The 25,476-nt window shown below is 45.2% G+C and overlaps 1 protein-coding gene across 1 annotated transcript; it reads left to right on the plus strand.

The window, feature by feature from the left end:
- The first annotated feature begins 562 nt into the window (after positions 1-562).
- rb1cc1 (RB1-inducible coiled-coil 1) lies at positions 563-25,320 on the plus strand. The gene is given in 25 exon segments (XM_031562780.2): positions 563-962; positions 2,398-2,487; positions 2,680-2,799; positions 3,136-3,262; positions 5,857-6,027; positions 6,654-6,856; positions 7,218-7,659; positions 8,580-8,750; positions 9,804-9,988; positions 10,268-10,454; positions 10,883-10,964; positions 11,078-11,142; positions 11,292-11,395; positions 11,658-11,784; positions 12,064-13,286; positions 13,288-13,962; positions 15,215-15,416; positions 15,684-15,778; positions 17,138-17,563; positions 18,554-18,608; positions 19,511-19,558; positions 21,716-21,774; positions 22,122-22,249; positions 23,735-23,805; positions 24,152-25,320. Coding segments are annotated over 23 exon segments (4,995 nt in total). The 5' UTR covers positions 563-962; positions 2,398-2,487; positions 2,680-2,728; the 3' UTR covers positions 24,230-25,320.
- The last annotated feature ends 156 nt before the right edge of the window (positions 25,321-25,476 follow it).

Consider the following 25,476-nt stretch of genomic DNA (forward strand, 5'->3'; position numbering starts at 1 on the left):
CAATAATGCATGCAGCGACTTCAGCCCGTCAGTTTATTGTTTTTCGGCAATCTAATGCACAGCATGTAACTGACAAGACATTGTCAGATACAGATAGGGAGGAACACGTTCTCATGAGTTTGAGAGGCTTTGGTTTCTTTTAGATGCTGTGCAATTTTTTTAAGTCAAATTAAAGTGTAAAAGAAAAATGCTTCTAGACCTACAATAACTACATTTCTGAGGTGAAGAAGTAAGTTTCCAAATTGAGCTTGTATTTGTATTGTATCGTGTTTGTATGTAATTTGCAGGCTATGGTAAGCCAAGTGCACAGTGCACGTTTCATACTAATATTTTTCATTACAGCCGTGTAAAGCAATACTTGACTTGCAATTCCTCTTAAAATACTACCAACCATGAAAGAGAAGTGACATTATAAAGAAGAGCTTTGAAATAATTGCACATAAAGACAGTTGGGGCAGCTGTCAGCCGAGACCAAAACAGTTTTATTATATTGAAACAACCAATAAGATACAAGAAATATTATCCGGACCCACCCATGGTAATGTTGCGGTCATGCGTCGCTCTAGCTCTATCCCACAGTGCATCTCGCTGCGCAGTGACGAAGACCACAACAACAAAACACAGTAGCGTTAGCCTGCTGCTGGAATATTAGCTTGTGTTACACAACTCCAAAGGAAGGGGTCGATGTCAGCAGGAATATTAATTAATCAGTAAATCGTAATTTACACGACGAACAATATGAACCGTTTCATTAAAAATGACATAGACCTGCCTTGAATCAAGGTTGTATGTCAAATAAAAGCAGTGTAAATATTAAGCAAACAAGGTTGCTATTTTCAGCTAATTCTCTTGCGAGGTAACGTTAGCTAGCCTTTATGCATAGCTAGCTGGCTCAACCCTATCAATAAGCTAGGAAGTTATGCTAGCTCGCCAAAGCAGAGGATGCGATTTATCAAGCGGAGGTAAGAGACTCTAAAATTGCCGATTTTTTTGTTTATATTCTTAGTCATGTTGGAAAGTATTTTATATGTGGTTGACCCGTCTAATCTGCTCCACCAGGCAAACTTTCCATAAAGGCGAGTGTAATGAAGCTAGGATAGCATTATTTTGCTCGTATTCTGACAGATCTTGTGCAGTATTGACGTCCACCAGCTGCTTTGCTGCTAGCTGGTTGCCTTTTTGGTAGGTTAGCACATGGGTCAACTAAGTCTGCCTTTTATATCGTATAATGTCCAACTACTAGTGCACATGAACTACAGAGCCATTTTTAGCGTTGATCATTAGTACTACAGAAAGTCGTACTTATTGTCATACCATTTGCTAGCTTGTGCCTTAATTGCGTTGACTGATGCAGCACAGGCAGCTAGCTGTTAGCTGGTTAATTAGTTAAACGTCTGGGATGCGTCTGGGCCCCCATCTATACAGGACAACTAAACAAAGGCGTGACATTAAGACATCACCCACACCGTGTCGTCAGTAATACCAGATTAATGGGGCATACACAGCTACGTATAGGATATGCTCCGTTCGCTGTATGTTTGTAGACTGCCCAGGTGTTTTACATGATGCAATATATGATACTGCCAGCTTACGCTGAAGTTACTGTATCTCAGCCCGTTGTACATTGACTTGCTAGTCAGTGAGAGCGAGGCCATGTACTTCATAATGCCTGAAGAGGCACAACCCTTGCTCTACACTATGGTCAAACATCAGTTCAGCCAATTCGAGACGTGGTCATCTGGCCCTTTTTCTGGACACTTTCAGATTGTAGTTTAGAATGGGGACAATTTAAAACCTTTGTTACATACCTATGAAAAAATATCCAAGATTGAACCCACATAAGCAAGCATATAGTGACTAGTCGGTTTCTGTTTTCATCCCAAGGTGAAAACAGCAGGCTTGGCTGCCGTCCACGGTATGTTTACAAAGCATGTAGCTAGCTGTGGCGTGGCTAGCTCAGATAGCTTGCTACATTGGCTAACTAGCTAGCTCCCAACATGACTCAGCCTGAATATTCTGTTGTTGGCTTTTAGATAACAGTGTTTCATTAGATGTACATTTTGTTTTGTTACTGTCGAATGGATCATGTTGATATGAGTATGAGGTCTGTTTGCCTGTAAGATCGACCCAGATGACGTCTTGGACTGTTTCAGTAGTATATTTAGGTAAAGTCAAGGTGTTGAAGTGAGCAGCCGGTTTTGTCACAGTTTGGGAGTATTTGGATTGATCCATAGCCGTTTGATTTTCCTGTCACTCCCATAGTTCTCACTTGACAGTTATGTGTCTTAAACTTGCGTCGAATTAACTTAAGTTGCAACACGGTGACATCGCCTGTCGAAATTGTAACTGTTAATCACAAGAGAAAACTAATTGGTAACGATATCATTTTCCTTTCAGACATGCAGATGGATTTTAACAACAGACATTGATGTTCAACGTGGTGAACATCAGCTATTGGTGTCAAGACTACATTTGCAGCAAGTCAAGGTAGGGATCAGTAACAAGCAATTCATTTATGTGAACAATACCCTCACAGACCAATACATTGAAGAAACCTCATTGGAATTGTATACTAGCAAACATGGGTTATGTGTAAATTACTCTGTAATTACAGTGGCTCCTTTTTTTTCTTTGTTTTTGTCCTTATTTGCCTGATCAGGTGTCTTTCTACCCCAACAGGACTAAATGAACCAGGAAGGCAGAGCTACAGAGTTTTGGAGAATTCAACATGAAGTTGTATGTGTTCCAGGTCAACAATGGAAGCACACTTACTTTTGATACTGAACTTGCCGTCCAAACGTAAGTTCATCTGTTGGCTAGGTTCACTGAGTGCATCTGGCAAGTAATGAACTTAAGTAGCCTATCTACTTTCCAATACTGTTTCTATATAGTTTCATTAACTATGTTTATGACACACAAATGAATACTAAAGGACGGTATACTTTGCCTTTTTGGAAGATACAGCATATTCCAAAGAAAGGGTTTTGCAATGTTTTAGTCCAAATAATGAGTGCCTTTGACTTGTCATAAACCAGTCCAAATGATATGAAAAATAATAAAGGAATGCCAGGCAGTTTTCTGGGGAACTACGTGGAATTAAATTGTGAACTGTGTGTATTTTTTATGTTCTTGCAGGGTGGGAGATCTCAAACATGCCATCCAGGTCAAATACAAGATTGCAACTCAGCACCAGGTCCTGGTGGTCAACGGAGGGGAGTGCATGGTTGCAGATCGACGAGTTTGCAGCTACAGTGCAGGCACTGTGAGTGGGCTTACAATAAGGCAGTGTTTTGTTCCAACTCATGGATCATGAATAATGTCATCCATAGTTGTGTGTTGTCGGTGTGTATTTGGAGAATAACAGATCAAGGGTTGCCTCTGCCTGGTTAATTGACCTGTTGTTGATGCTGATTTGAGAAATAGGAAGTTAATTTAATTCCATTACTGAAGAATGTTGTGAAACTGTACAGCCAGTCCTACTGAAAGACACTAATCTGGCACTGTGGAAAGCAGATCGATCGATAAATAAATTAATTCCTTGTTTGTCATTGCACAGAATACAACGAAATTGATTGTCAGTCATGACGATGCTGTCACACATAACAAACAGCACTTACAAATAGAAAATAATTTAAAAAAAGGCTAATTTTAATATAAATATAATATAAAATGTATATATTTGCTGCAACATATAGAACAATAAGATATAAAACAATATGATATGATAAAAAAAAGCAGAAGCAATATTCCACTTGAGTTTGTCAAACCTTTGCTGAATTGCAGTGGTCTTATGTACAAAAGTAGAGCAGTTAGGAATATATACATACAGAGATGCAGTTCGAATGTAAACGTCTGCGCAGTGCTCTATAAACGTGGCTATAAGTATTGTAGCACAGATAGTCACACAGGTTCTAAACAGTCAGTGTTAGTGTTTGGCAGTGTTCAGTTCTCGTATGGCTCTGGGGAAGAGGCTGTTCTGAAGTCTGTTTGTCAGTGATATGATGGGCCTGAAGCATGTCCCAGGGGGCAGCAGGTCAAACGGATGATGTCCAAGGTGGGATGGGTCTTTCAGTATGTTGGCTGTTCCATTGAGCTCTACAGGAAGGAGCAGCTGGTATTCTGCAGACTGTTCATATCATTCCAAAGACCTTAGTTTCTATTCCAGAGCAATGATGAAGGACATTTCACCCAATACTGCTGTGCTGGCAGAGTCAGGCGTACAGAAATACAATTGTTTTGTCCCTCTGCATGAAAAAAAAACAAACAGATAAGCCTCTCTGCTGGCCAGGAAGTTGAAACCTCTGCATATGCTGCTGTGTTCAAACCGTCAGAAGATGTAATTGGTGTCTTAGGCTATGGTCAGACTACAGGCAAATAAGATCATTTGAGACGACTGTTCGCACTGCACTTATTTGCAAGTGATTATTTGGATTTGATAGTACAGACATCACCAACATCTCTAATTATCAGTAACTACGATTTAGTTTTTTCCAACTTTTTACAGAAGCGCAATCTACCAGATACAGATACAATCTGGAAATGCAATCTGGAAATGCCAAAAATTGGATTTGGGCTGTCAGTCTGAAATAGACCTCACTCTGTAAAAGGAACTGTTTATTAAACACAGCTGCACAGCATTACTGAACATAATTGAATGACTGAACATAATTAAATAACTGAACATCATTTCTCATCAGTCCTTCCGGGTTCATTAAAGAGTGTGTACTCGTGAAATGCAGTTGAGAAGCAGTCTTGCAAAACTGGTGGGCCTAGTCCCAACCGGCATCAACTGTTCTATATACAAGCACGCATAAGGCTTAACATATTTGAATGGCATGCAGCCTGTTGTGCCTCAAGCATCTGAGGGATCTTGTTAGGCATATTTTAAGGCTTCCTTTAGTAATGTAATTAAGTAATCAACTTTTAGTGATTAAATAAATACTTTACATGTGAAAGTGTCATTACGTGAAATAACGTACAGAGAACCGAACCTAAGATGTAGTGCTGTCATTAAGATTGAAAATACTCGATTTGTCCATACTCGATTTGTCCATACTCGTTAGTAACAGGATTCTTTTGTAAATGCTTACAATTCACCTTCAGTTTAGCAGCTATCGCCATAGACAACCATGGTGTAGAATTCAAATAGAGGCTAAAGTGACACGGTGTGTGAATTTGATCCACTGTGGACTATCCAGATGGCAGTGGTGTTTGCTCGGTCCCTCTGGACATGACTGTGGTGCCTAGCCAGATGCTTGGCATTATGGCCCAGTGGGAGCCTGCCTGGCAGTTGGTGGCCGTTACCTCAGTTCACAGCTAAATTAGACCCTGGGTTGTATGATAGTCCTAAAAGTTAAATTGATGTTAGTCTAGGATAAATATAGTCTACACATGTATAGGTAAATCGATCTAGGATATGTATAGTAGTCGCATTCTCAGGTCGATAGAAATGGATAACGTGTCATAGTGTATTGTACGTACATACTCTAGTGACTGCATTCATAGGAGGATGTTGCTGAACAGGGCCATTCAGATCAATTTACTGACTTTTTTTTTTGAAGAATGGATGCTATTAGTTAACCTGTCACCAGTTTTCTTTGTTGAAATAATGTTGTGTAAAATATTCATTATCCTGAAAAGCCCCTTTTGGAAAAGGTCTGTGTGACGATGTGGCTCTTTGGTGTGGCGGTCAGAGAGCATGTTTGGCACCCTGTAGACCTGGGTTCGAGTCCGGGTAGGGTGACCCTGCTCTCCCTTCGCTACAGTCTGATTTTGTTGGTTAAGGCCAGTCATGAGTTTAGTGATATTAAATATTCTATGTAATAACAGCCCCCCTCTTCTTTCCTTTCTCGACAGGAAACCAACCCCATCTTCCTGTTCAATAAGGAGATGATTCTGTGTGACCGTGCCCCCACCATCCCCAAGACCACCTTCTCCATCGAGAACGAGATGGAGCTGAAGGTGGAGGAGTCTCTCATGATGCCAGCAGTCTTTCACACCGTTGCCTCACGAACACAACTTGCAGTGGTGAGTTTTTCCACTGGTACAGAGGTTGTCACTCAGCTTTCTGGTGTAGTTGCTTGACTGGCAACGATGGATGGATGATTGAAGATAACTTGAGACATCACTGCTGTAGCTAACGTTGATGCATTGTGCAAGTGTTTGTACACTGTAATCAGGTCAGAATTTGGTGTGGGCAAAACCAAGGTTTTGAGGGCCAGGAGGAAGGCCCAATAAAAGCCATGCACACTGCTGTACCATATCAACAGCTGCCCTGTCTTTTATGGCCTTATTTTCATTCATACCAAAAGTAATTTCACTCCCGGCTGTGGTTAAAGTGTAACTCATTTCACTCCCTGCCGTGGTTAAAGTATAACTACCTCTTCTTTTCCAGTCTTAGTCTCTCTTCTCATCACGCACTGTTGTGTTCCCACTTCTCTTGTTTTATCTTGAATAAAATACTGTTCTCCTCTGATGTTTTTTAAGGTTACTCCATTGTAGGTCAGCGTTGCACATTGGCCTTTACTGAACTACATTCATCTAGGAAAGTCACCTAATGGCCATCATTTTGTTTTGGTTTGTTCATTCACACATTGCATCATGTGTTCCATTAACAGTACAATCTATTTTGGTTTGTGTCCTGTCTTTAAAAGGAAATGTATGAAGTTGCCAAGAAGCTTTGCTCCTTCTGTGAACGCCTGGTACATGATGAACATCTGCAGCACCAAGGCTGGGCCGCTATCATGGCAAACCTCGATGACTGCACGCTATCCTATCAAAAGCTCCTCTTGAAGTTTGACGCAGCTTACATGAACTATCAGCAAGACTTTGAGGACATCAAAATAAAACTTACCAAGTAAGTGACTGTCTCCCAGGACTTCCCCTAGAATATATTCAACCCTAGCGGCCAACTAATAAGACCCCCCCCACACACACACACACACACACACACACATACACGCACACAAACATTAAAACAAAAACAAAACATATAAATGAACAGTGTAAATAATAGCAATTCATTGTTATCACTGTGTAGTAGTTTCATTGGAAGCGTACATCCTCCCTGTTTGTAGTTTACATTTGAATAAACATGAGTGGTACCAGAGGTGAGGTATAGGTCACATGTGGTCGGAGACTTAAGAATATTTGACATGATCCGAGACGTCATGGACCCAGTAAAAAAATCTTACCTTGAATTTCCTCGCTGTGTGTAGACTGGGGACGGCTGTATCAGTCATGGCCAAGATTCCTCTGCTGGAGTGCTTGACCCGTCACAGCTACCGCGAGAACCTGGGGAAGTCCAGCTCGCCCGCGCAGAGGCCAGGGGGGGATGAGGAGGAGGAGGAGGACGACGACGAAGAGGAGGAGCGCTCGGCCCAGTCGGTCACGCCCCGCGGCACCGACGCACTGAGGAGCGCTCCTTCCTTCACCGCCGCGGGCGGAGCTTCTCCCCAGGCGGCAGACGTCTCCCGCGGCGACGGACAGATGACGGACAGCAGCGAGCTGAAGTCGGCGATGCAGGAGGCGGACTCGCCCGAGAAGGGGCCCTGCACCGGCCTGTCCTTCAACGTCACCCTACTAGACTGGATCAACGTCCAGGACCGGCCCAATGACGTGGAGTCGGTGGTGCGCAAGTGTTTCGATTCCATCAACAGGGTAAGAACCCTTTTGCCTTTTTCATAGGTGGACTACAGACAGTGTTATGGCGTTATATAAGGAGGTACGCATACACTCATTTTCTGGAGTATTTCCTTCACTGTTAGCCTAAACGCCATTAAGACCTTCTGCATTCATGTTACAATGGTGTTTTATCAATTCATGGGAAAAAAGAGGGTTGATATTGACCCCAAAACTGATACAAAGTAAACTGTGAAAAGGGAGATTGTGGAAATGTTTTCAGGTGTAATAGCAAGGAATACCAATTTTGGGGGGGGGTGGGGGAGTTCGATTGTAGCTCAACAGTAAGGCTGCGTTGCGTGGGCATTGCTAATGTTAACAGGTTAGAGCATGCCCTCTGCCAACGTGAGACGCACGTGTCAAGCGTGGCTCTAAAATCATTGAACATTCAGATAACGCAACGCACACCAGGGTGAAATGGGGCTAGTCCGAGTACACGTCTTCTCCTGTTTGACACGAATAGTAGACTTTATAAGTGAGCTATACCTTTGTTATCAGTACACCAAGTGTTTGCTGAAGCAGCCGGGGGATAGGAATATCAGCTTCTGTTTGGCCTGCTTGAATAGTCTGACGGCTAAACGTCACAGGACCTTTTCAGAGGCCATAGTGGGGAGATGCAGTCCAACGCTTATCTCTCACCTGCAGATATTCTCACTGAAACTCGCTTCAGAAACGAGCTGGCCCCAATCACACTGAATAATGCTATTAGAAGGGCTTGGAAGACTGAGAGCAATATTGTATACTGCATTTTTAGATCTTACCCTTGACCCTAACCTCGAACCATCCCAGTATCAACTCACTGTGTGTATGTGTGTGTTTGCATGTGTGTCTGTGTATGTTTGCGTGCGCGTGCGTGTGTTTGGGTGCGTGTGTGTGCGTGTGTTTTTTTAATCCTACAGTTGGACCCACGTATCATTCAGCCATTCTTAGGAGATTGCCGGGATACGATTGCCAAACTGGATAATCAGAACATGAAGGCCATCAAAGGGCTGGAGGACCGACTGTATGCCCTCGACCAAATGATTGCAAGCTGTAAAAAGTTAGTCAATGAACAGAAGGAACTTGCTCAGGTAGGCAGATGTACAAGAAATCAGCCACTCTCAGCTACTGTGTTAAGAAAGTGAATCTGATATTGCACCCCACCCCACCCCACCACCCCACCACCACCACACCTGATCTGCACAGGCAACTTTGGCTAGCTTAAGTCTACTGCATTCCTGTCACACGTGAGAGTTGTTCTCACAAGTCTTTGACAGTCAACATATAGCCTACCATATGTAATCGGTTTAGGCCAGAGGGCCCACAGTTGTTTGTTTTTCTGTGCAGAACACATCATCCCACAGCACGGTCTAAGCCGTTTGCTAGCTGATTAGAGTCACAGTCCAAGCAGCGTGAGAGCAATGGCATTGAACATGGCCAGATGATGTAGTTCAAGCAGTACAATGACAAGCAAGCAAGCAAGCAGTGGAGTCCATCTTTAAACACAATGGCTTGAAGACTAAGACCTGACCATCAAAAGATAGTTTGCCATAGCACTGACAGAAAGCTGTACTTGTATGTCAATCCACGGCAATCCACATGTCTTGTCTAGCAGTAAAAGCCCAAGTCAGTCAGGTAAATCCAGAAGAGGAGGCCAGGTATAAATTATTCACCTGTGACGAGTATACCTTACTACCTATGTAATTCTAGGGCCTCTCCGCAGTCCACACTCACTCACAGAGGGGCACGTCCTCTGCAGTACTCCACTGATTTCTACGCACTACTGCCTACTGTGTTTGGCTTGTGCGTGTGTGTGTGTGGGTGCTATCTGGGAAGCTCTCAGACACACTGCTTCCTCTCTGCCCCAAAACTGTCTGTTGTTAAAAAGACTGATCTTTCCTGTGCTGCTTGCATCTGTCAGTTGATAGTCTTCTCCTAACAAACACCATTAATAACTAAATAAGGTTATGTGAGTAGTCTGTTCTATGGTGGTAGTCGAGTTGTTTGTGAGTTTAGAGCTCTGTGGTGTGACTCAAGTGTTCCTTCACAGCTGCCTCCTGCTTTATTTCACTGCTGTCAGTGGACACTGAAAGTCTTCCCAGAATGCTCACAAGGGGCCTTCTTCTCTTCTCTCTACCCTCCAGGGATTTCTGGCCAATCAGCAGAGGGCTGAAAACCTGAAGGACACCTCTGTGCTGCCGGACCTGTGTCTGAGTCACGCGAACCAGCTGATGATCATGCTGACCAACCACAGGAAGCTGCTGGATATCAAACAGAAGTGCACCACTGCCAAACAGGAACTCGCTAACAACCTACAAGTCCGTCTCAAGTAGGTCCCCCCCCCCCCCCCCTCGGTCGGACCAGTCCCGTGTGTGTGTGTGTGTGTGTGTGTGTGTGTGTGTGTGTGTGTGTGTGTGTGTGTGTGTGTGTGTGTGTGTGTGTGTGTGTGTGTGTGTGTGTGTGTGTGTGTGTGTGTGTGAGAGAGAGAGATACGCCTGAGCGACGTTGACGCTTGGGAAGACCCAGACCCGCTTTCAGAGCGGTCCATTGCAACCGGAGGGGTTCTGGCTGACTGAATGGCATGTGCTTGGTTGCCTCCTGCCTGTAGATGGTGCTGCTACGTCATGCTCCACGCGGACCAGGACGGGGAGAAGCTGCAGGCGCTGCTCAGGCTGCTTACGGAGCTGCTGGAGAGGGTGCGCGTGGTGGACGCCCTCAGCACCGTCCCCCAAATGTACTGCCTGGCCGTGGTGGAGGTGGTCAGGAGGAAGATGTTCATCAGACACTACAGAGCGGTCAGTGACAGACCACTTTACTATACTACTTGTATACAAACCACTATACTATACTACTTGTATACAAACCACTATACTATACTACTTGTATACAAACCACTATACTATACTACTTGTATACAAACCACTATACTATACTACTTGTATACAAACCACTATACTATACTACTTGTATACAAACCACTATACTATACTGAAGGCTCTTAGGCCCTCCAACTTCTGTGAATAATAGTGCCATTGAAATCACAAACAAGCATACACACTTTTTACAGAGTTTGAGAAAGGTGGTAACAGAAGATTTTTGAGTGGCAGATTTTGACGGCTTTTTGAATGGCCTCAGCTGTGTGGGTGGTGTTTGCTTGTTTTTAGCCGTGGTTATGAGTGTTTATGGGATGCATTGTGTGAGTTGACTGTGTCTCTCTTCCCAGTGGGCCATTGCACTTGTGAAGGATGGAAAACGCCTCTATGAAGCTGAAAAGGTCAAGAGGGAAACCTTTGGGAAGTTATTCAGTAAGTGCTTTATGTCACTCTTGTGTTACTCTTGTGTTTTCGACTGAAGTCATGTTCAAGGATCTAGCTGTGTTTTTCTAGTTTTTAAACTCTTGCTATGATCTCTTTCCCAGGGAAGTCATTCCTCAGAAATCGTCTGTTTCGAGGACTTGATTCATGGCCTCCTCTGTCATTTTGCGTGAGTAATTAAGATAATATCTCCATACAAGTATGTGTGTTGTGCACATTTTAAGATGCATACATGCATGTCCATAGGTGCAGTAGCAGTGTAATGACATGTGGATGGCTGAGCTGATGGACCTGTGTGTTTTACTCTTTGACATTCAGACTCGAAAGCCTCGCAAGTTTGATTTTGACCTTCCAGACATCTCTCTTGAGGACCTGCAGTATCTGAAGTCCAGCTGTCCTTACGAAGTTCAGCCTTTCCTCAGGTAGCACGCTACATATTCACTGCTGTAATATGTTTCTGCAGTCTGTTAATATGACACAGGTTTTAATCTGCTGTTTATGTGATGGTACACATACCATACAGTTTGTACTGTACTGTATGTGACGTGATGTTGTTAAACTAAATGTCATTACACTCAGAATAGTCAAAACATTGCAGAACTTGAGTTGCTTCACATTTTAAAGTTTCCCCACGATATCTAAACCAATTTCTCTGCACAATACAAACGTCAGTTTGTCCTCTAGGGTTCCTACGCTGTGTGACTTTGAGCCTTTGAATCGGCATGTTGAGATGCTCCATCAGTTGGTCCAGGCTGCTCAAAGTGTAGACGAGATGTCTCAAACCATCACTGACTTACTAAGCCAACAAAAGGTGAGGAGTAGAATTGTTTTATTTTCTGGAGCACAGCCCACACACACACACACACACACACACACACATATATGTAGAAGATAAATCAATGCGTCCAATCCATCCATTCACAAAAGCGTGTGCTGTCGAGGCTGGCACTTCTCAACCGACGTAGCAAATGTACGCTCCTTTAGAGAGCAGTCCTGAGCTAGTTGCAGTAAATGCTAATGCTATGCTATAACCGTCTTGATAACCCCCTTTCCTCTTTTGCTTCCTCTCCGTTTGTCATCACCTCCACAGACTTCTGGCAGCCAGAGTGCACAGAGGTCTTCCTCGTCGGCCCCCCGATCGGAAAGCACAACGGGGACCACGCCTACCTCCTCCTCCAAAACACTATCCTCCCTCAGCATCCCGCCCCCCGGCGCCAGCCAAGCCCTGCTTGTCCCCGCGGTCCTGGAGGACCTGTCCCCCGACAGCATAGACGCCCACACCTTCGACTTCGAAACCATCGGGCACCCCAACATGGACCCCGTCCTGCAGCAGGGCTCCCTGGACCTGGACTCCCTCGCCGAGAGCCCCGAGTCGGACTTCATGTCGGCGGTGAACGAGTTCGTGATCGAGGAGAACCTGACCTCGCCGAACCCCATAAGCGACCCCTGCAGCCCCGAGATGATGGTGGAGTCGCTCTACTCGTCCGTCATCAACGCCATCGACAGCAAGCGCATCCTGGACACGACCACGCTGGAGCGGGAGAACTCGCGCATCGCCACGCTCCGGCTGTGCGCCGACCGCTACCGGGCGGCGGCCGAGGAATCCCAGAGCAACCTGAGGAGCGTGAAAGACGACCTGCACCACTTCCGCGGACTGGTCGCCAGGGAGCAGCGGGACTTCGGCTTCGCCCTGAAGACCATGACGGTGGAGGTGCGCGACGTCGTCGGCCGCCTCCGCCACTGCCACGAGGAGGAGGTCCGCGAGGGCCACCGGAGCGAGCTGGAGAGCCTGAAGCGGGACCACGAGGGGCAGGCGCTCTCGCTCAGCGAGGAGCTGGAGGCCAGCCGCGGCGTCGTGCGCGACGTGCAGAGGGCCATGCTGGAGCTGGAGGGCCTGGTGGAGCACAAGGAGAAGGACATCGCCCAGCTGGAGGGCGACCGAGAGCGGGCGCTGGACGAGCTCCGGAGCGCCCACCAGCACACCCTCCAGGACCTGGAGCGTAAGATGTCGGAGCAGGCCGAGGAGATCAAAGCCGCCCAGGCCTCCCGAGACGAACTGGCGAAGGACCTCCGGCAGGAGATGGAGCTCACCCGGGAGACGGTGTGCCAGGAGATGCGGGAGGTGGAGGAGGAGCGCCTGCGGGAGCTGGAGGAGACTCTGGGCCAGCGGCAGAGCGCCAGGCTGGAGGCCGAGCAGCGGGAGCACCGGGACGCTCTGGACCGCCTGGCCCAGGAGCACCAGGCCCAGCTGCAGGGCCAGCAGGAGCTCCACGGCCAGCAGCGGACTGAGCTCGAGAGCCGGCTCCTGGAGCTGGGCCCGCGCGTCGGAGCTGGCGGACGTCCGCTGCAAGCTGGAGGTGGAGATGGCACTCAAGGAGTCCGAGACCGAGGACATGCGGCTCCAGTACGAGGAGGCCAAGGTGCAGCAGGAGGAGGACCTGAAGGGCCACGTGGACGCGCAGACCGAGGAGCTGCAGCACGAGGTGGAGAGCCTGTCGCGGCAGCTGCAGCAGAAGAACGAGGAGCACGAGGTGGGCCTGGCCGAGCTGCGCGCGCTCATGCGCCGCGAGAAGGACCACTGCATATCCGAGCTGGTGGAGCGGCACGAGGAGGAGAGCATCACGCTCCGCGCCGAGGTCGCCGCCCTGCAGCGGAGCGCCGAGGAGGCGCAGCGGGAGGCCGAGGAGCGGCTGAGGAGGCTCCTGCAGGAGCGGGACGAGCAGGAGGAGGAGCGGAGGCAGAGCTCCGAGGAGCAGGAGACGCAGCTGACGGCGCAGCTCAGCGACCTGCAGGCGGAGAACATGCTCCTGGCCGAGAGGTGCCAGCAGGGGAGGCTGCAGGAGAAGGAGGAGACGGAGGAGGCCGTCAGGGCGGCGCTGGCCGAAGCCTTAAGAGACTTTGAACTCCAAAAGGAGGAGTTGGAGAAAAGACTGTTAGAACAAATTGAAGTACTTGAAAAGCAGCTCCAAGAGGGACAATCCACTGACAGGTTAGTGTCTGTGACTTCATGTCAATCCACTGACAGGTTAGTGTCTGTGACTTCATGTCAATCCACTGACAGGTTAGTGTCTGTGAGTTCATGTCAATCCACTGACAGGTTAGTGTCTGTGACTTCATGACAATCCACTGACAGGTTAGTGTCTGTGACTTCATGACAATCCACTGACAGGTTAGTGTCTGTGACTTCATGACAATCCACTGACAGGTTAGTGTCTGTGACTTCATGACAATCCACTGACAGGTTAGTGTCTGTGACTTCATGACAATCCACTGACAGGTTAGTGTCTGTGACTTCATGTCAATCCACTGACAGGTTAGTGTCTGTGACTTCATGTCAATCCACTGACAGGTTAGTGTCTGTGACTTCATGACAATCCACTGACAGGTTAGTGTCTGTGACTTCATGACAATCCACTGACAGGTTAGTGTCTGTGACTTCATGTCAATCCACTGACAGGTTAGTGTCTGTGACTTCATGACAATCCACTGACAGGTTAGTGTCTGTGACTTCATGACAATCCACTGACAGGTTAGTGTCTGTGACTTCATGACAATCCACTGACAGGTTAGTGTCTGTGACTTCATGTTTGGATGACAATGAAATGCAGCATCACTGCGTGCTGACTTGGTGTTGGTGAACAGATGTGTGTATAAAATACAGAGCAAATGCAAGCGTATAATAATAATACATTGGCCCTCTATAGTCCCCAGTGGTGTAGTGTAGACTGGCATTCTTAAACAAAGAGGACTGGTATCATTTCTACCCGTGTTAAATGCCAAAATTCCAGGGAAGATAACTCTATGCTGTTTGTTTATGCAGCCCTTTTGTGTCTCAGCCTTTTGCTGACATGCATGGATGGGCAATCGCAAGGCACACAAGTATGCATACTTTGCGCAGTAAGCTGCTTTGTCATAAAAGGATCTTCTGAATGACTCGCTATAAATATGAATGCCCACTTCTGTTAGCAGAATGACCCACTGTGCGTCATTTGGACGTAGATATTCATGCGAGGCAGTGTGAATGTACACATGAATGCATAATTTTCACATTAAGTCAGAGTCTGCTAAATGCCTTAACGTCAGCGTACAGTCTCTTTGTCAGGAAGTCACGTCTCATCATTTCTGTTATTCTCGTTCTGTGTCGACCACTATGTCGTAGTGATTCTTGTCTGTGAGGTCAGTGTGCTGTAAAGTGTTGGTTTTTGTCTGACAGTCCCGTGGCCCGGTTCTTGTTTTTCCAGGGTGTCATTCTTGGAGGAGCCAGCGGAGGGCAGCAGAGGGTCGACAGGAGCGGCGGTGTCTCTGGACACGGCTCTGCAGGAGCAGCTCCACGAGAAGCTGACGGAAGAGAACGCCGCCCTGCTGGCCAGACTGGAGCAGCTCGAGCACCGCAAGAACGAGGAGGTGCAGACACTGAAGACCTCGCTCATCGCTGAGCAGCAGGTGGGTTGATTTAAAAAAAAAATAATAAATGAAAACACTGTATTACTGCTTGCCTTTGTCTGGAGGAAACTGACTTTGTTGAGCCATTTTACAAAATGTTTTTCAAATTCAGATAAAAATGAGTTGCCTGAAAGTTGAATACGTTTTCAAACATGCTAGCATTTTGTATTGGGCTCACTGTGTTTGGAGCGCTGAATGCCTGAACATTTAAAGTTTCCTTAGCGTAGGACATTTGATGGAGCTGCCATTTTTGTGTCTCTTCCCCAGACTAATTTCAACACGGTTCTGACGCGTGAGAAACTGAAGAAGGAGCAGATCATCAATGAGCTGAATGATAGCTCCGGGAAAGGTCCACCCGAGCAGCGAGGGAGAAAGACATAAGGTCAGCCTCACTGGCGCGAGAGGACTACAGGTCAGAAAAGCACAACACTAGCCCATCCGTAGCAGACCACAGTCAGTAAAGCACAACAGCTAAGCACATACATCAAGAGACCACCAGTCAGGAAAGCACAACACCAGTTACATACAAGGCCGAAGAGGACCCGAACAGTTCAGAAAGCACACACCAGTGTACATCAGGCCAAGAGACCACAGGTCCAGAAAGCACTCTATCGCCATTCTAGAGACCACAGTCAAGAAAAGCACTCTAGCGCCATGCTAGAGGACCAACAGTCCAGGAAAGCAAACAACTAGCGCCATCCAAGAGACCACTAGTCAGTAAAGCAGCAACTCTAGCGCCATTTCTTAGAGACCACAAGTCAGGATAGCACTCTAGCGCCATCTAGAGACCACAGTCAGAAAGCACGTCTAGCGCCCAAGTCTACGAGACCACAGGTCAGATAGCACTCTAGCGCCAGTCTAGAGACCACAGTCAGACAAGCGCACAACACTAGTACCATCTAAGAGACCACAGTCAGAAAGCCACAACCACTAGTACATCCAAGAAGACCAGCAGTCCAGGAAGAGCCACAAACACTTAGCTACATCAAGAGACCACAGTCAGAAAGCACAACACCAGTTACATCAAGGCCAAGAGACCACAGTCAGAAAGCACTCTATCGCCATCTAGAGACCAAGTCAGAAAAGCACAACACTAGCGCCATCAAGAGACCACAGTCAGAAAGCACTCTAGCGCCATCTAGAGACCACAGTCAGAAAGCACTCTAGCGCCATCTAGAGACCAAAGTCAGAAAGCACAACACTAGCGCCATCTAGAGACCACAGTCAGAAAAGCACAACACTAGCACCATCAAGAGACCAGAGTCAGAAAGCACAACACTAGCGCCATCTAGAGACCACAGTCAGATAGCACTCTAGCGCCATCTAGAGACCAAGTCAGAAAGCACAACACTAGCTACATCAAGAGACCACAGTCAAAAGCACAACACCAGTTACATCAAGGCCAAGAGACCACAGTCAGAAAGCACTCTAGCGCCATCAAGAGACCACAGTCAGATAGCACTCTAGCGCCATCTAGAGACCACAGTCAGATAGCACTCTAGCGCCATCTAGAGACCAAAGTCAGAAAAGCACAACACTAGCGCCATCAAGAGACCACAGTCAGAAAGCACACTCTAGCGCCATCAAGAGACCACAGTCAGAAAAGCACAACACTAGCACCATCAAAGCCATGGGTTTAGTGTTCAGGGAGTATAACGAACACGTTTGAAGGTATTCTGATGGTTGTTATGTTAATTATATTGGCTGCGTACTAAGTAGAGCTGGAATGATTTAAGGTTTACAGCAGAGTTGGTGATGGGCCATGCCATTGGCAAGGCATTCTCTCTGCCTCTGAATGTGGTTCTGAACTGTGCTGTGTCCCTGTCAGGCCTGATCGAGACGCTGTCGGAGGACCGCGCCTCCATCATGCAGGAGAAGAAGCACCTGGAGGAGGAGCTGAACCGGCTGCGCAGTGGCGTCCTCATCTCCTCCGCCTACTTCCACTCCTCCGCCGCGGGCACCTCCGCGGGCACCTCCTCCGTCTGCGCCTCCGGCCAAGGCCCCTCCGAGCCCGCGGGCGCCGTCGGCGGAGACCTGCCCCTCATCCTCCAGGACCCCGCCGACCCCGAGAGGCTGGCCTCGGTCGCCTGTCTCCGTGACGACGAGAGGGTGGACCCCGCCATCGATGCTAGCATGATGACAGCGCAGTAAGCGCCCCCCCCTCCCCCATAACCCCCCCCTCAACCACTCCCTTCTCTCCTCTCCTCTCCTCTGTCTCCCAGGGAGCAGAGAAAGGCTGGAGGCTGATAGAATGGAGAAATAAAATAAAAAACAGTTTTTGATCATGATGCATGATTGTGAATTTATGGTGCTTATATTTTACATTTATTTATTTATATAAGTGAGGTAGAATACTAGCAAATGACCAGTCGAAGTAAGACCATCGAAAGCATGGTAACATGAAAAACCCAAACAAATCATAAACCTTGTTGCCTTTGGTTGCAAAATGCAAATGCAAAAAGAGCAGAATGCAATACAGTCTCAACATTTATGTCTCAAATACATATCTTGGATTCTTAGCATGACCACATTTTAACACCGTAATTTCTAACCTGCATTGTTTAAAATGGCGATAGTATTTCCATTAAGTAACATCAAAATATTTGTCCTACATGTCAAATATTGTTAAAGGACAGTCGTTGAAACAGCCTCAGAAAGACACAGAGAACACATCTGTCACAGCCTTTAAACAGATGGGTTTCTTGTCTTATTTTTCTTTAAGAGGTCAGGGAATAGCTCACTAAAACTCACTCAAAGGTCTCGAAACCCCCTTTGTGACAATATTATTGCATGATGAGTTAGAACTGAAGAACTGCATGGTGTGATGAGTAGTGAGCAACTTGCCTCTAGGTGGTGCTAGTGAGCGCACACAAGCTGTGTTTCAGCCGTGGCTCAATGTGCTGTCAGAGAGGTCAGGCAGTTAGTTGAGAGGTGCCATAAACCTTCTGAGATGAGGATGGACATATTATCGACCAGTTGGAGAGACAGAATGACAGAGACAGACAGACAGAGAGAGAAGAGAGAGAGAAAGAGAGAGAGACAAGGATTCCACAGTGTGAGTAATTTGGCCTTCACCACATTGTATGGTTAGGGGCAACTCTGCTCTTGTAAGTGACTTGTTTGTCTTTGTGTTTCAGTGATAACATGCTGCTGCTGTCGGAGGAGAAGCAACGCATCCTCATGTTGGAGCGGGTGAGTCTGTCAGACACGGGTGCCAATCACTTATCTGCTGCAGCATAGTTTATGGGTTTTTATCTTACAAAGGAACTAGTAGTAAGGCTCACTATACACTAGACTACACAGGTTTCTGAACAGTTAAGCTGTTAATTAGTGTTTTAATGGACATTTACCCAAGGACTGTATGACTGTAAATTATTCCTTTTAGATGAGCGTAAACAGTGGTTTGTGTTACGTGGCTCAGAGTCGTGTCAGCTTAATGTATTCAAATATATTTAGTGCTGCCATTTGCATTTAACGTGTTAAAAAGAATAACGCAGTTAATGCAGCTGCCGGGATTTATTATTTCTGTTATTATTTCTGCACATGTAATAGCTAAAATATCTGGGCACATCCAACATACACCTGACACATAGCTTAGTTGAATTCACAAGCTTGCGAGTTTGTTGAGCACTTCAACTTACAACTAACACAATGAGCTGTACACCACGTTCTAACTACCGACCGGCTGACCTAGCCGCTAGCTCCCTCCAAAGTGTCTTCCTCCACAAAAGTCTGTTTCTCTTCCACTCGGCTTCTCCGCATCGCCGTCTCAATCCCTGTTTCAAAATAAAGGTCCCTTCACACTTCACGTGCTACACATATACCAAATATGTCTTTCAAGCTGACAGACAATGTTGATGGCCTTGATTGTTTTATTGGAAATCTGTACAGAGGACAGAATCTGTGTTCAGTTAAATAGATACTAATAAACAGTAGTATTTAAATGAAAATATTTTGATAATTCTACATTGATTCCGTGATTTTACATTTAAACATCCATTATTACAAGCTTCATAGTGATTAATCTCTATTAATCACAGCAAATTTTGCGATTAATTAGTAAATTAAAGGTGGATTTCTTGTGTGTCCTGCAGACTCTACACATGAAGGAGGAGGAGAACAAACGGCTGAGCCAGAGACTGGTAAACATCCTCATTTCATATCCTCCCCCACACACCACAACATCGCCGCACACCTTTTAAAGGAGCTCTTCTCTACATCTGTGTTCATAAACTCTTCTGACCTGAGACCAGTTTTCCCAGGCACTCTTAACAGACTTCAGCTAAACCAGTTAGGGCTGTCATCTGCTGTCTGGCACTCTGGCTTTGTACCGATTCTGCAGTTGTGGGTTAAGCCAAGAGGGTTGTACATCAAACCAGTAAACTCAGTCATTGTCAGGGAGGCAAACTGAATCACAGAGTAAGCGATCAGTCTCTCTCTCTCTCTCTCTCTCTCTTTTTTTAAATTTATTTTCATTTGTATCTACATATCTTAATACCTCTGTGATTTTTTTTGGTAACACTTTAGAAAAACAAAGCCTTGAAAAGGTGTAGCAAACCCAGCTTTGCCTAAGCTCTGCTCTGTCATGGCCGGTTTAATGTCCCCTTCAAAAGAGAATTATCTTAAGAAGACCCTCATGGTAGCAATGGCAAATTGCTTGTCGCCAGAGAGAGTAAGCGCAGAGTTATCAATGGCAGTTAATTAGTGCACAAGGGCGTTTCATGTAATTCAATTAGTGTTCCCCCGTGGACCATTTCTCTTCAGATAGGTTTAATCTCCTAATGAGAGTCGCAGTTGCCAGTTTATTTACAGTAGAGCCGTGCGAGACTCAGGTGAGCTTTCTGATGAGGCGAGCTCCTTTGTTGTGTGTTAATCACATAACATTAGAAACAAATATGCTGGGAATTGAGTAGGTGCACACACACCCAACTATCTGTCCAGGAGAAATAACAGGAAAAGACTCCCCTGCATGCATTGTCTGTGTCCACAAGCATTAACTTAATGGGACCAGATACACCTCTTAGTGTTAATAGACGATTAACGTACTGGATAATGTTCTCATTTATTTAAATCCCAAAAGAAGCTGAGTGGCAAGGAGGTGTGAGATTTCTTGGATTTCTTTAGAAATTACCAGAGAAAATTACACTATTAGTTCTAAGCAGACCCAAAAAACATCATGATCTGTCATCATAAAACATCATAAAAGAAGTGTAGTATGAAATTGAAAATATAGGAATGTCTATTTAGTATGTGTTTGTAAATGTTTGTAATGTAAAATTAAAAACAAAAAAGGTCACAACCTTCCTTACAAAATGAATTGGCCAGACCTGAACAGGCTGGCTATGTAAAATGTAATATATTTAGCAAAGTGACAAGAAAAACACTGCATAGGAATATGAATTTGGTCAGCAGTGCATATAAAGATGGTCATGCATAATGTAATATGACTCAATATGTCTGGCTGGAGATGACAACGTTATATTTGATCTATAAACTATTCTGTGAGGTAGGCTCTTTATTTGTTCCAAGTGACCACAGAGAGCAAGAACAATACTGAGAGGGCAGGGAAGCAATATAGTCCACAGTTTGACCACGCAAGCCAGACCTGACCACCAGACCTTAGGAAGGCAATTAGCAAAGACAAGGGCAGGGGGAGATGTCACTGTTCTGGACATGTTCATTTCATTCTAAATGAGGGCTACTCCACATTGGTGTCGGGTATCTTCATATATTCTCCACACGTCTGACAACAGAAATAGAATAGAATATTTCTGAACATTCTTTAGCACCAGCTCTATACTAAAGTAAGTTTAAACAACTTTGAATTGAGATGTGTATTACACATAAGCACCATTTGTGAAAAAGTATTGAAAATAAGAAAGGGGGAAATAGCCAACCAATGCAGATGCAGATACACACACACACAACAAAATGGAAGCATTGGCTCAACAGAGACGTCTATGATGCAGTGGCAGAGATCATTTATATCACATATAACCCTGTATCCTGGTGCACCGCAACCTTGCACTAGTGAGCCTGGCAGGGTGTGTGATTGGCCGTCACTACGGCATTTACCACTAGATGGCAGCACTGTCAAACCCAGGCCAGAATGGAGCTGCTGCCTGGTGCTTATCAGGTTTACCTCTGTGGTGGTGTGAAACCATCCTCACCAGAGCACAAAAGCTAGCCCTGACCGTAACTGTAAACTGAATGTGCTGTGGTTTTAGGGAGGTTGTCTCCGTAAAAGCAGACGTTGTTCCGTAATGTCTGTTGACCTTGTGTCTTCTTCTCCATTTCAGATGTCCCAGAGCATGTCTTCGGTGTCTTCCAGACATTCAGAGAAGATTGCTATTCGAGAGTAAGCATTCCAGGGCATGTGATCTTATCTTCTGACATGTTTAACAAACGTCTTTAAGGATGCGATCATTCAAGTGTACTTAGACTGATAGATTTTATCTATACTTCAGAGTCATTGAATGCCCCTGTGTGTGTGTGTGTGTGTGTGTGTGTGTGTGTGTGTGTATATATATATATGTGTGTGTGTGTGTGTGTGTGTGTGTGTGTGTGTGTGTGTGTCTATATATATATATATATATATATATCCAGGATGTCCAGGATCTCAGATGTCAGGATATATATATATATATTTATATATTTATAGTTTCCAGGTTAGGGAACTTAGTGCTGATCATCTTGATCTTCTAGTTTCCAGGTCGGGGACTTGGTGCTGATCATCCTGGACGAGCGCCATGAGAACTACGTTCTCTTCACCGTGGGCCCCACCCTCTACTTCCTCCACTCCGAGTCCCTCAGTGCACTGGACCTCAAACCAGGTTAGTGTCATCCTTTCTTTCTCTCTTTCTCAATCACACAGACACATGTACAAATATACAGACACACACACACAGACACCATCCCCACTCATCCGTTTTCCACTCAAGCACACACACACACACACACACACTGTAGCTGCTCTATTCACTCAGGCCTTTGGTGGAGACCATGGGGAGAATGCGCTGAACTAATAACGTATCCTCCAGTGAAGTGTGTTGGCCATGTCCGCTGAGACAGACCAGGACCCTGATCGGTACATGACACTAATGGATAACAAAGCTGGACCCCCCCCCCCCCCTCATCATACTATACAGTAGTGCCTTCTCCCATACATGTGGCATTTACTGGCAATCCTGTGTTTCTGAAAGGCTGATATGTAGAAAAGGTTCCTGTGTTTCTGAAAGGCTGATATGTAGAAAAGGTTCCTGTGTTTCTGAAAGGCTGATATGTAGAAAAGGTTCCTGTGTTTCTGAGAGGCTGATATGTAGAAAAGGTTCCTGTGTTTCTGAGAGGCTGATATGTAGAAAAGGTTTTGTAGACAAGGGAGCATGTATGAATCAGCGCTCCAAGGTCAATGATGGCTGAGACAGGTGTAGGGTTATAACCATAAGGGCTCTTCGATATGTGTGGGTCTTTTTTTTTTTTTCTATATTACTTGTTCTGTTGATTTGCAAAATAGAAGGAAAATTAAGGAGGGGGGGGGGATGAAGGAAAGAAACCAATAGAGAAACGAGCACAAGAAGAGATTGAAGGAAAGATGAGCGAGAAAGAAAGGGTGCTCTGTATAAGACGTCAGTACAGCATTAACTTGCTATGGTTGTTGCATGTTGCCATCCGTGACATGATCTGGCAGCATCGCGATGGGGCAACATGTTCAATGTTGTGATCTTCCAGCATGGCAGGGAGAGTGTCTGTCTCCGCGCTCACACTTGCTACCCACATACAGGAGTGCTACCGTGCGCTGAGGTCACAGGATGAGACCTCACCAGCTCACAAGCTGCTTCAGGCTGAACCCCCTTTCACCTCTCCATGTGTCTTCCACGTGAAGAACGCCGTCCCTGGGTGCGTCGCGTCACGCCAAAGCCAAAATGGTTGTCTGTTTTATGTACAGAGTGAAGTCAGCCACTACAAGACATGTCGTATACACTTGGAAACGCAGATTTAGCCTCAGTCCAGGCCCTTCTTTTTTTTTTGTAGTGGGATGTGTGGTTAAATTGTGCCATGTGTATGAGTTCCAAGGAACTCACAGAACACATCCTGGAGATCCTTTAGTCACGATCTGATGCAACGTGTTGAAATGCATTTGAAACGTTTGGCATCCTTTCATTTGAAATGACTCGCTTAGCATTCTTAAGCGCTCTTAAACATTTGTGCTGGAGCAAGTGAGAAAGTGGGAAATGGTGTTTGTACTCAGTTTTGTATTTTGTGATTTTTCTTTGTGTACAAGTAGAGCATTTCTTGATGAATTTGGCTCTTTGTTCCAGCGCTGGGCGCCTCTCGAAGACCTTGGGTTCTTGGGAAAGTCATGGAGAAGGAGTATTGTCAAGCGAAGAAGGTAACGAAAGGCTAACTACACAAACACAAGATACACAATAGTGTGCTGAAGGTCTGGATATGTTGTAGTCACATGTTAAGCCAAATATACCTGCACGTCAAAGGGTTTTCATGCTGTTGAAAATGAGATACTGTTGTAGAATGTTCATTTAGTGAGGTTCAGTGAGATATTGGGGTTTGTAATTTTCATTGAAATATTGAAAACAAAAGAATAAATTCAGTTAGAATTTAGATTTAATTCACAAGTCTACTTAAATCTGTTGAAGGTATCGGGGATTCTGGTTGGCTGTTTAGCGTGCTTTAGGTGTGAAGCTTACTCTAATAGCCACATGTTCTTTCTTTTGTAGGCTCAGAACCGGTTCAAGGTTCCTCTTGGCACCAAGTTCTACAGAGTGAAGGCAGTGCCGTGGAACAAGAAAGTGTAGTGTCGCTAAGTTGTGAGATATTGTATATGTTTATATTGCCTACGTTGAAAACAAAACCAAGAAGAAAAAAAAACAGTCTCACGTCATCTATGATTCTCATCAGCGAAGGAAAAGAGATCAGCAACCGGAAAGACATCGTCATAATCATGAGAGTTTTTGCTCTCCCTCGCAAGACCCCATATTTTCCTCTCTTTCTCTCTCTCCTTTTTTTTTTTAAATCCGGAAGATTTGTAAATTGTGGACCAAATACCTTTCTTTACCAGGGCATGCCCTAAACATATTGGCCAAAAAGCCTTCATACCTGTCTGTACAATTAACTAAAAGTATTTGGATGTTATATATTAGTTCACAGCATTATTCGCATATGTCCATAATTTGTGGAAAATACTGTATCATAATCAGCCTAATTACTTTGTAAGGTTCTGAAAGTATACATTTATTATAAATGTCTATGGAGGAATGTTCATGGCATGCATATAGATATTATATTTTCTTTAATTTACTTCTCCTGATACGTGTCTTGGTGGGAAATGTAGGTTATATGCTGTTTGTTACTCACAGTATGACCCTCTGTCGATAATTACATTTAAATAGTTTTTTTTTTTTTTTTTCTTGACTGACTCGCCGCATGGAGCAGTGGTCAAACGCAATCTTTCAAATGCACTTTCAGAACAGAGAAAACAAACAAACTAATGCTTTTGTTGACACAAAAGGGAAGAAACTGTGCCGTTCAAAAGAAGACGACGGAGAAAAAAAAAGAAATAAACTTACGATGACGGCGCAGTACTTCCCACTATTAGAGAACATTGACATGTAGAAAGGATATATTTAATGTTTTTGTGGCTGTGTGTCTACCGGATTGAACATGCCATTGTACATTACTCATCAAATCACACACACACACGTAACAAAAGAGGAAATGACTGTATTGTAAAAGAATTTAGAGTTCTCAAACAATAAAGGTTTGATCCAAACACATTCTAAGCGGAAGGTGATTACAGAGGCGCATCTCCACATGAGAGTGTGCCTATTACCAGTGGTGCTCCATTCACTTTCTAACATTTGAAAATAAATCCCATGAACTTCAAGGATCAAAGCCTCATTTTCACTTTTGTCATCGTCACACAATAAGACTCCACACAGACGAGAGCTAAGTGAACAGACCTTTTTTTTCCCCCTATGGTTACTCCCTGTTTGTGGATGTTGCAAGGACAACGGTAGTTGATGGGCATGTGCTTTTTAATTGC

Source organism: Clupea harengus, chromosome 25 (assembly GCF_900700415.2).
Source record: "Clupea harengus chromosome 25, Ch_v2.0.2, whole genome shotgun sequence".
NCBI classification, from domain to species: domain Eukaryota; kingdom Metazoa; phylum Chordata; class Actinopteri; order Clupeiformes; family Clupeidae; genus Clupea; species Clupea harengus.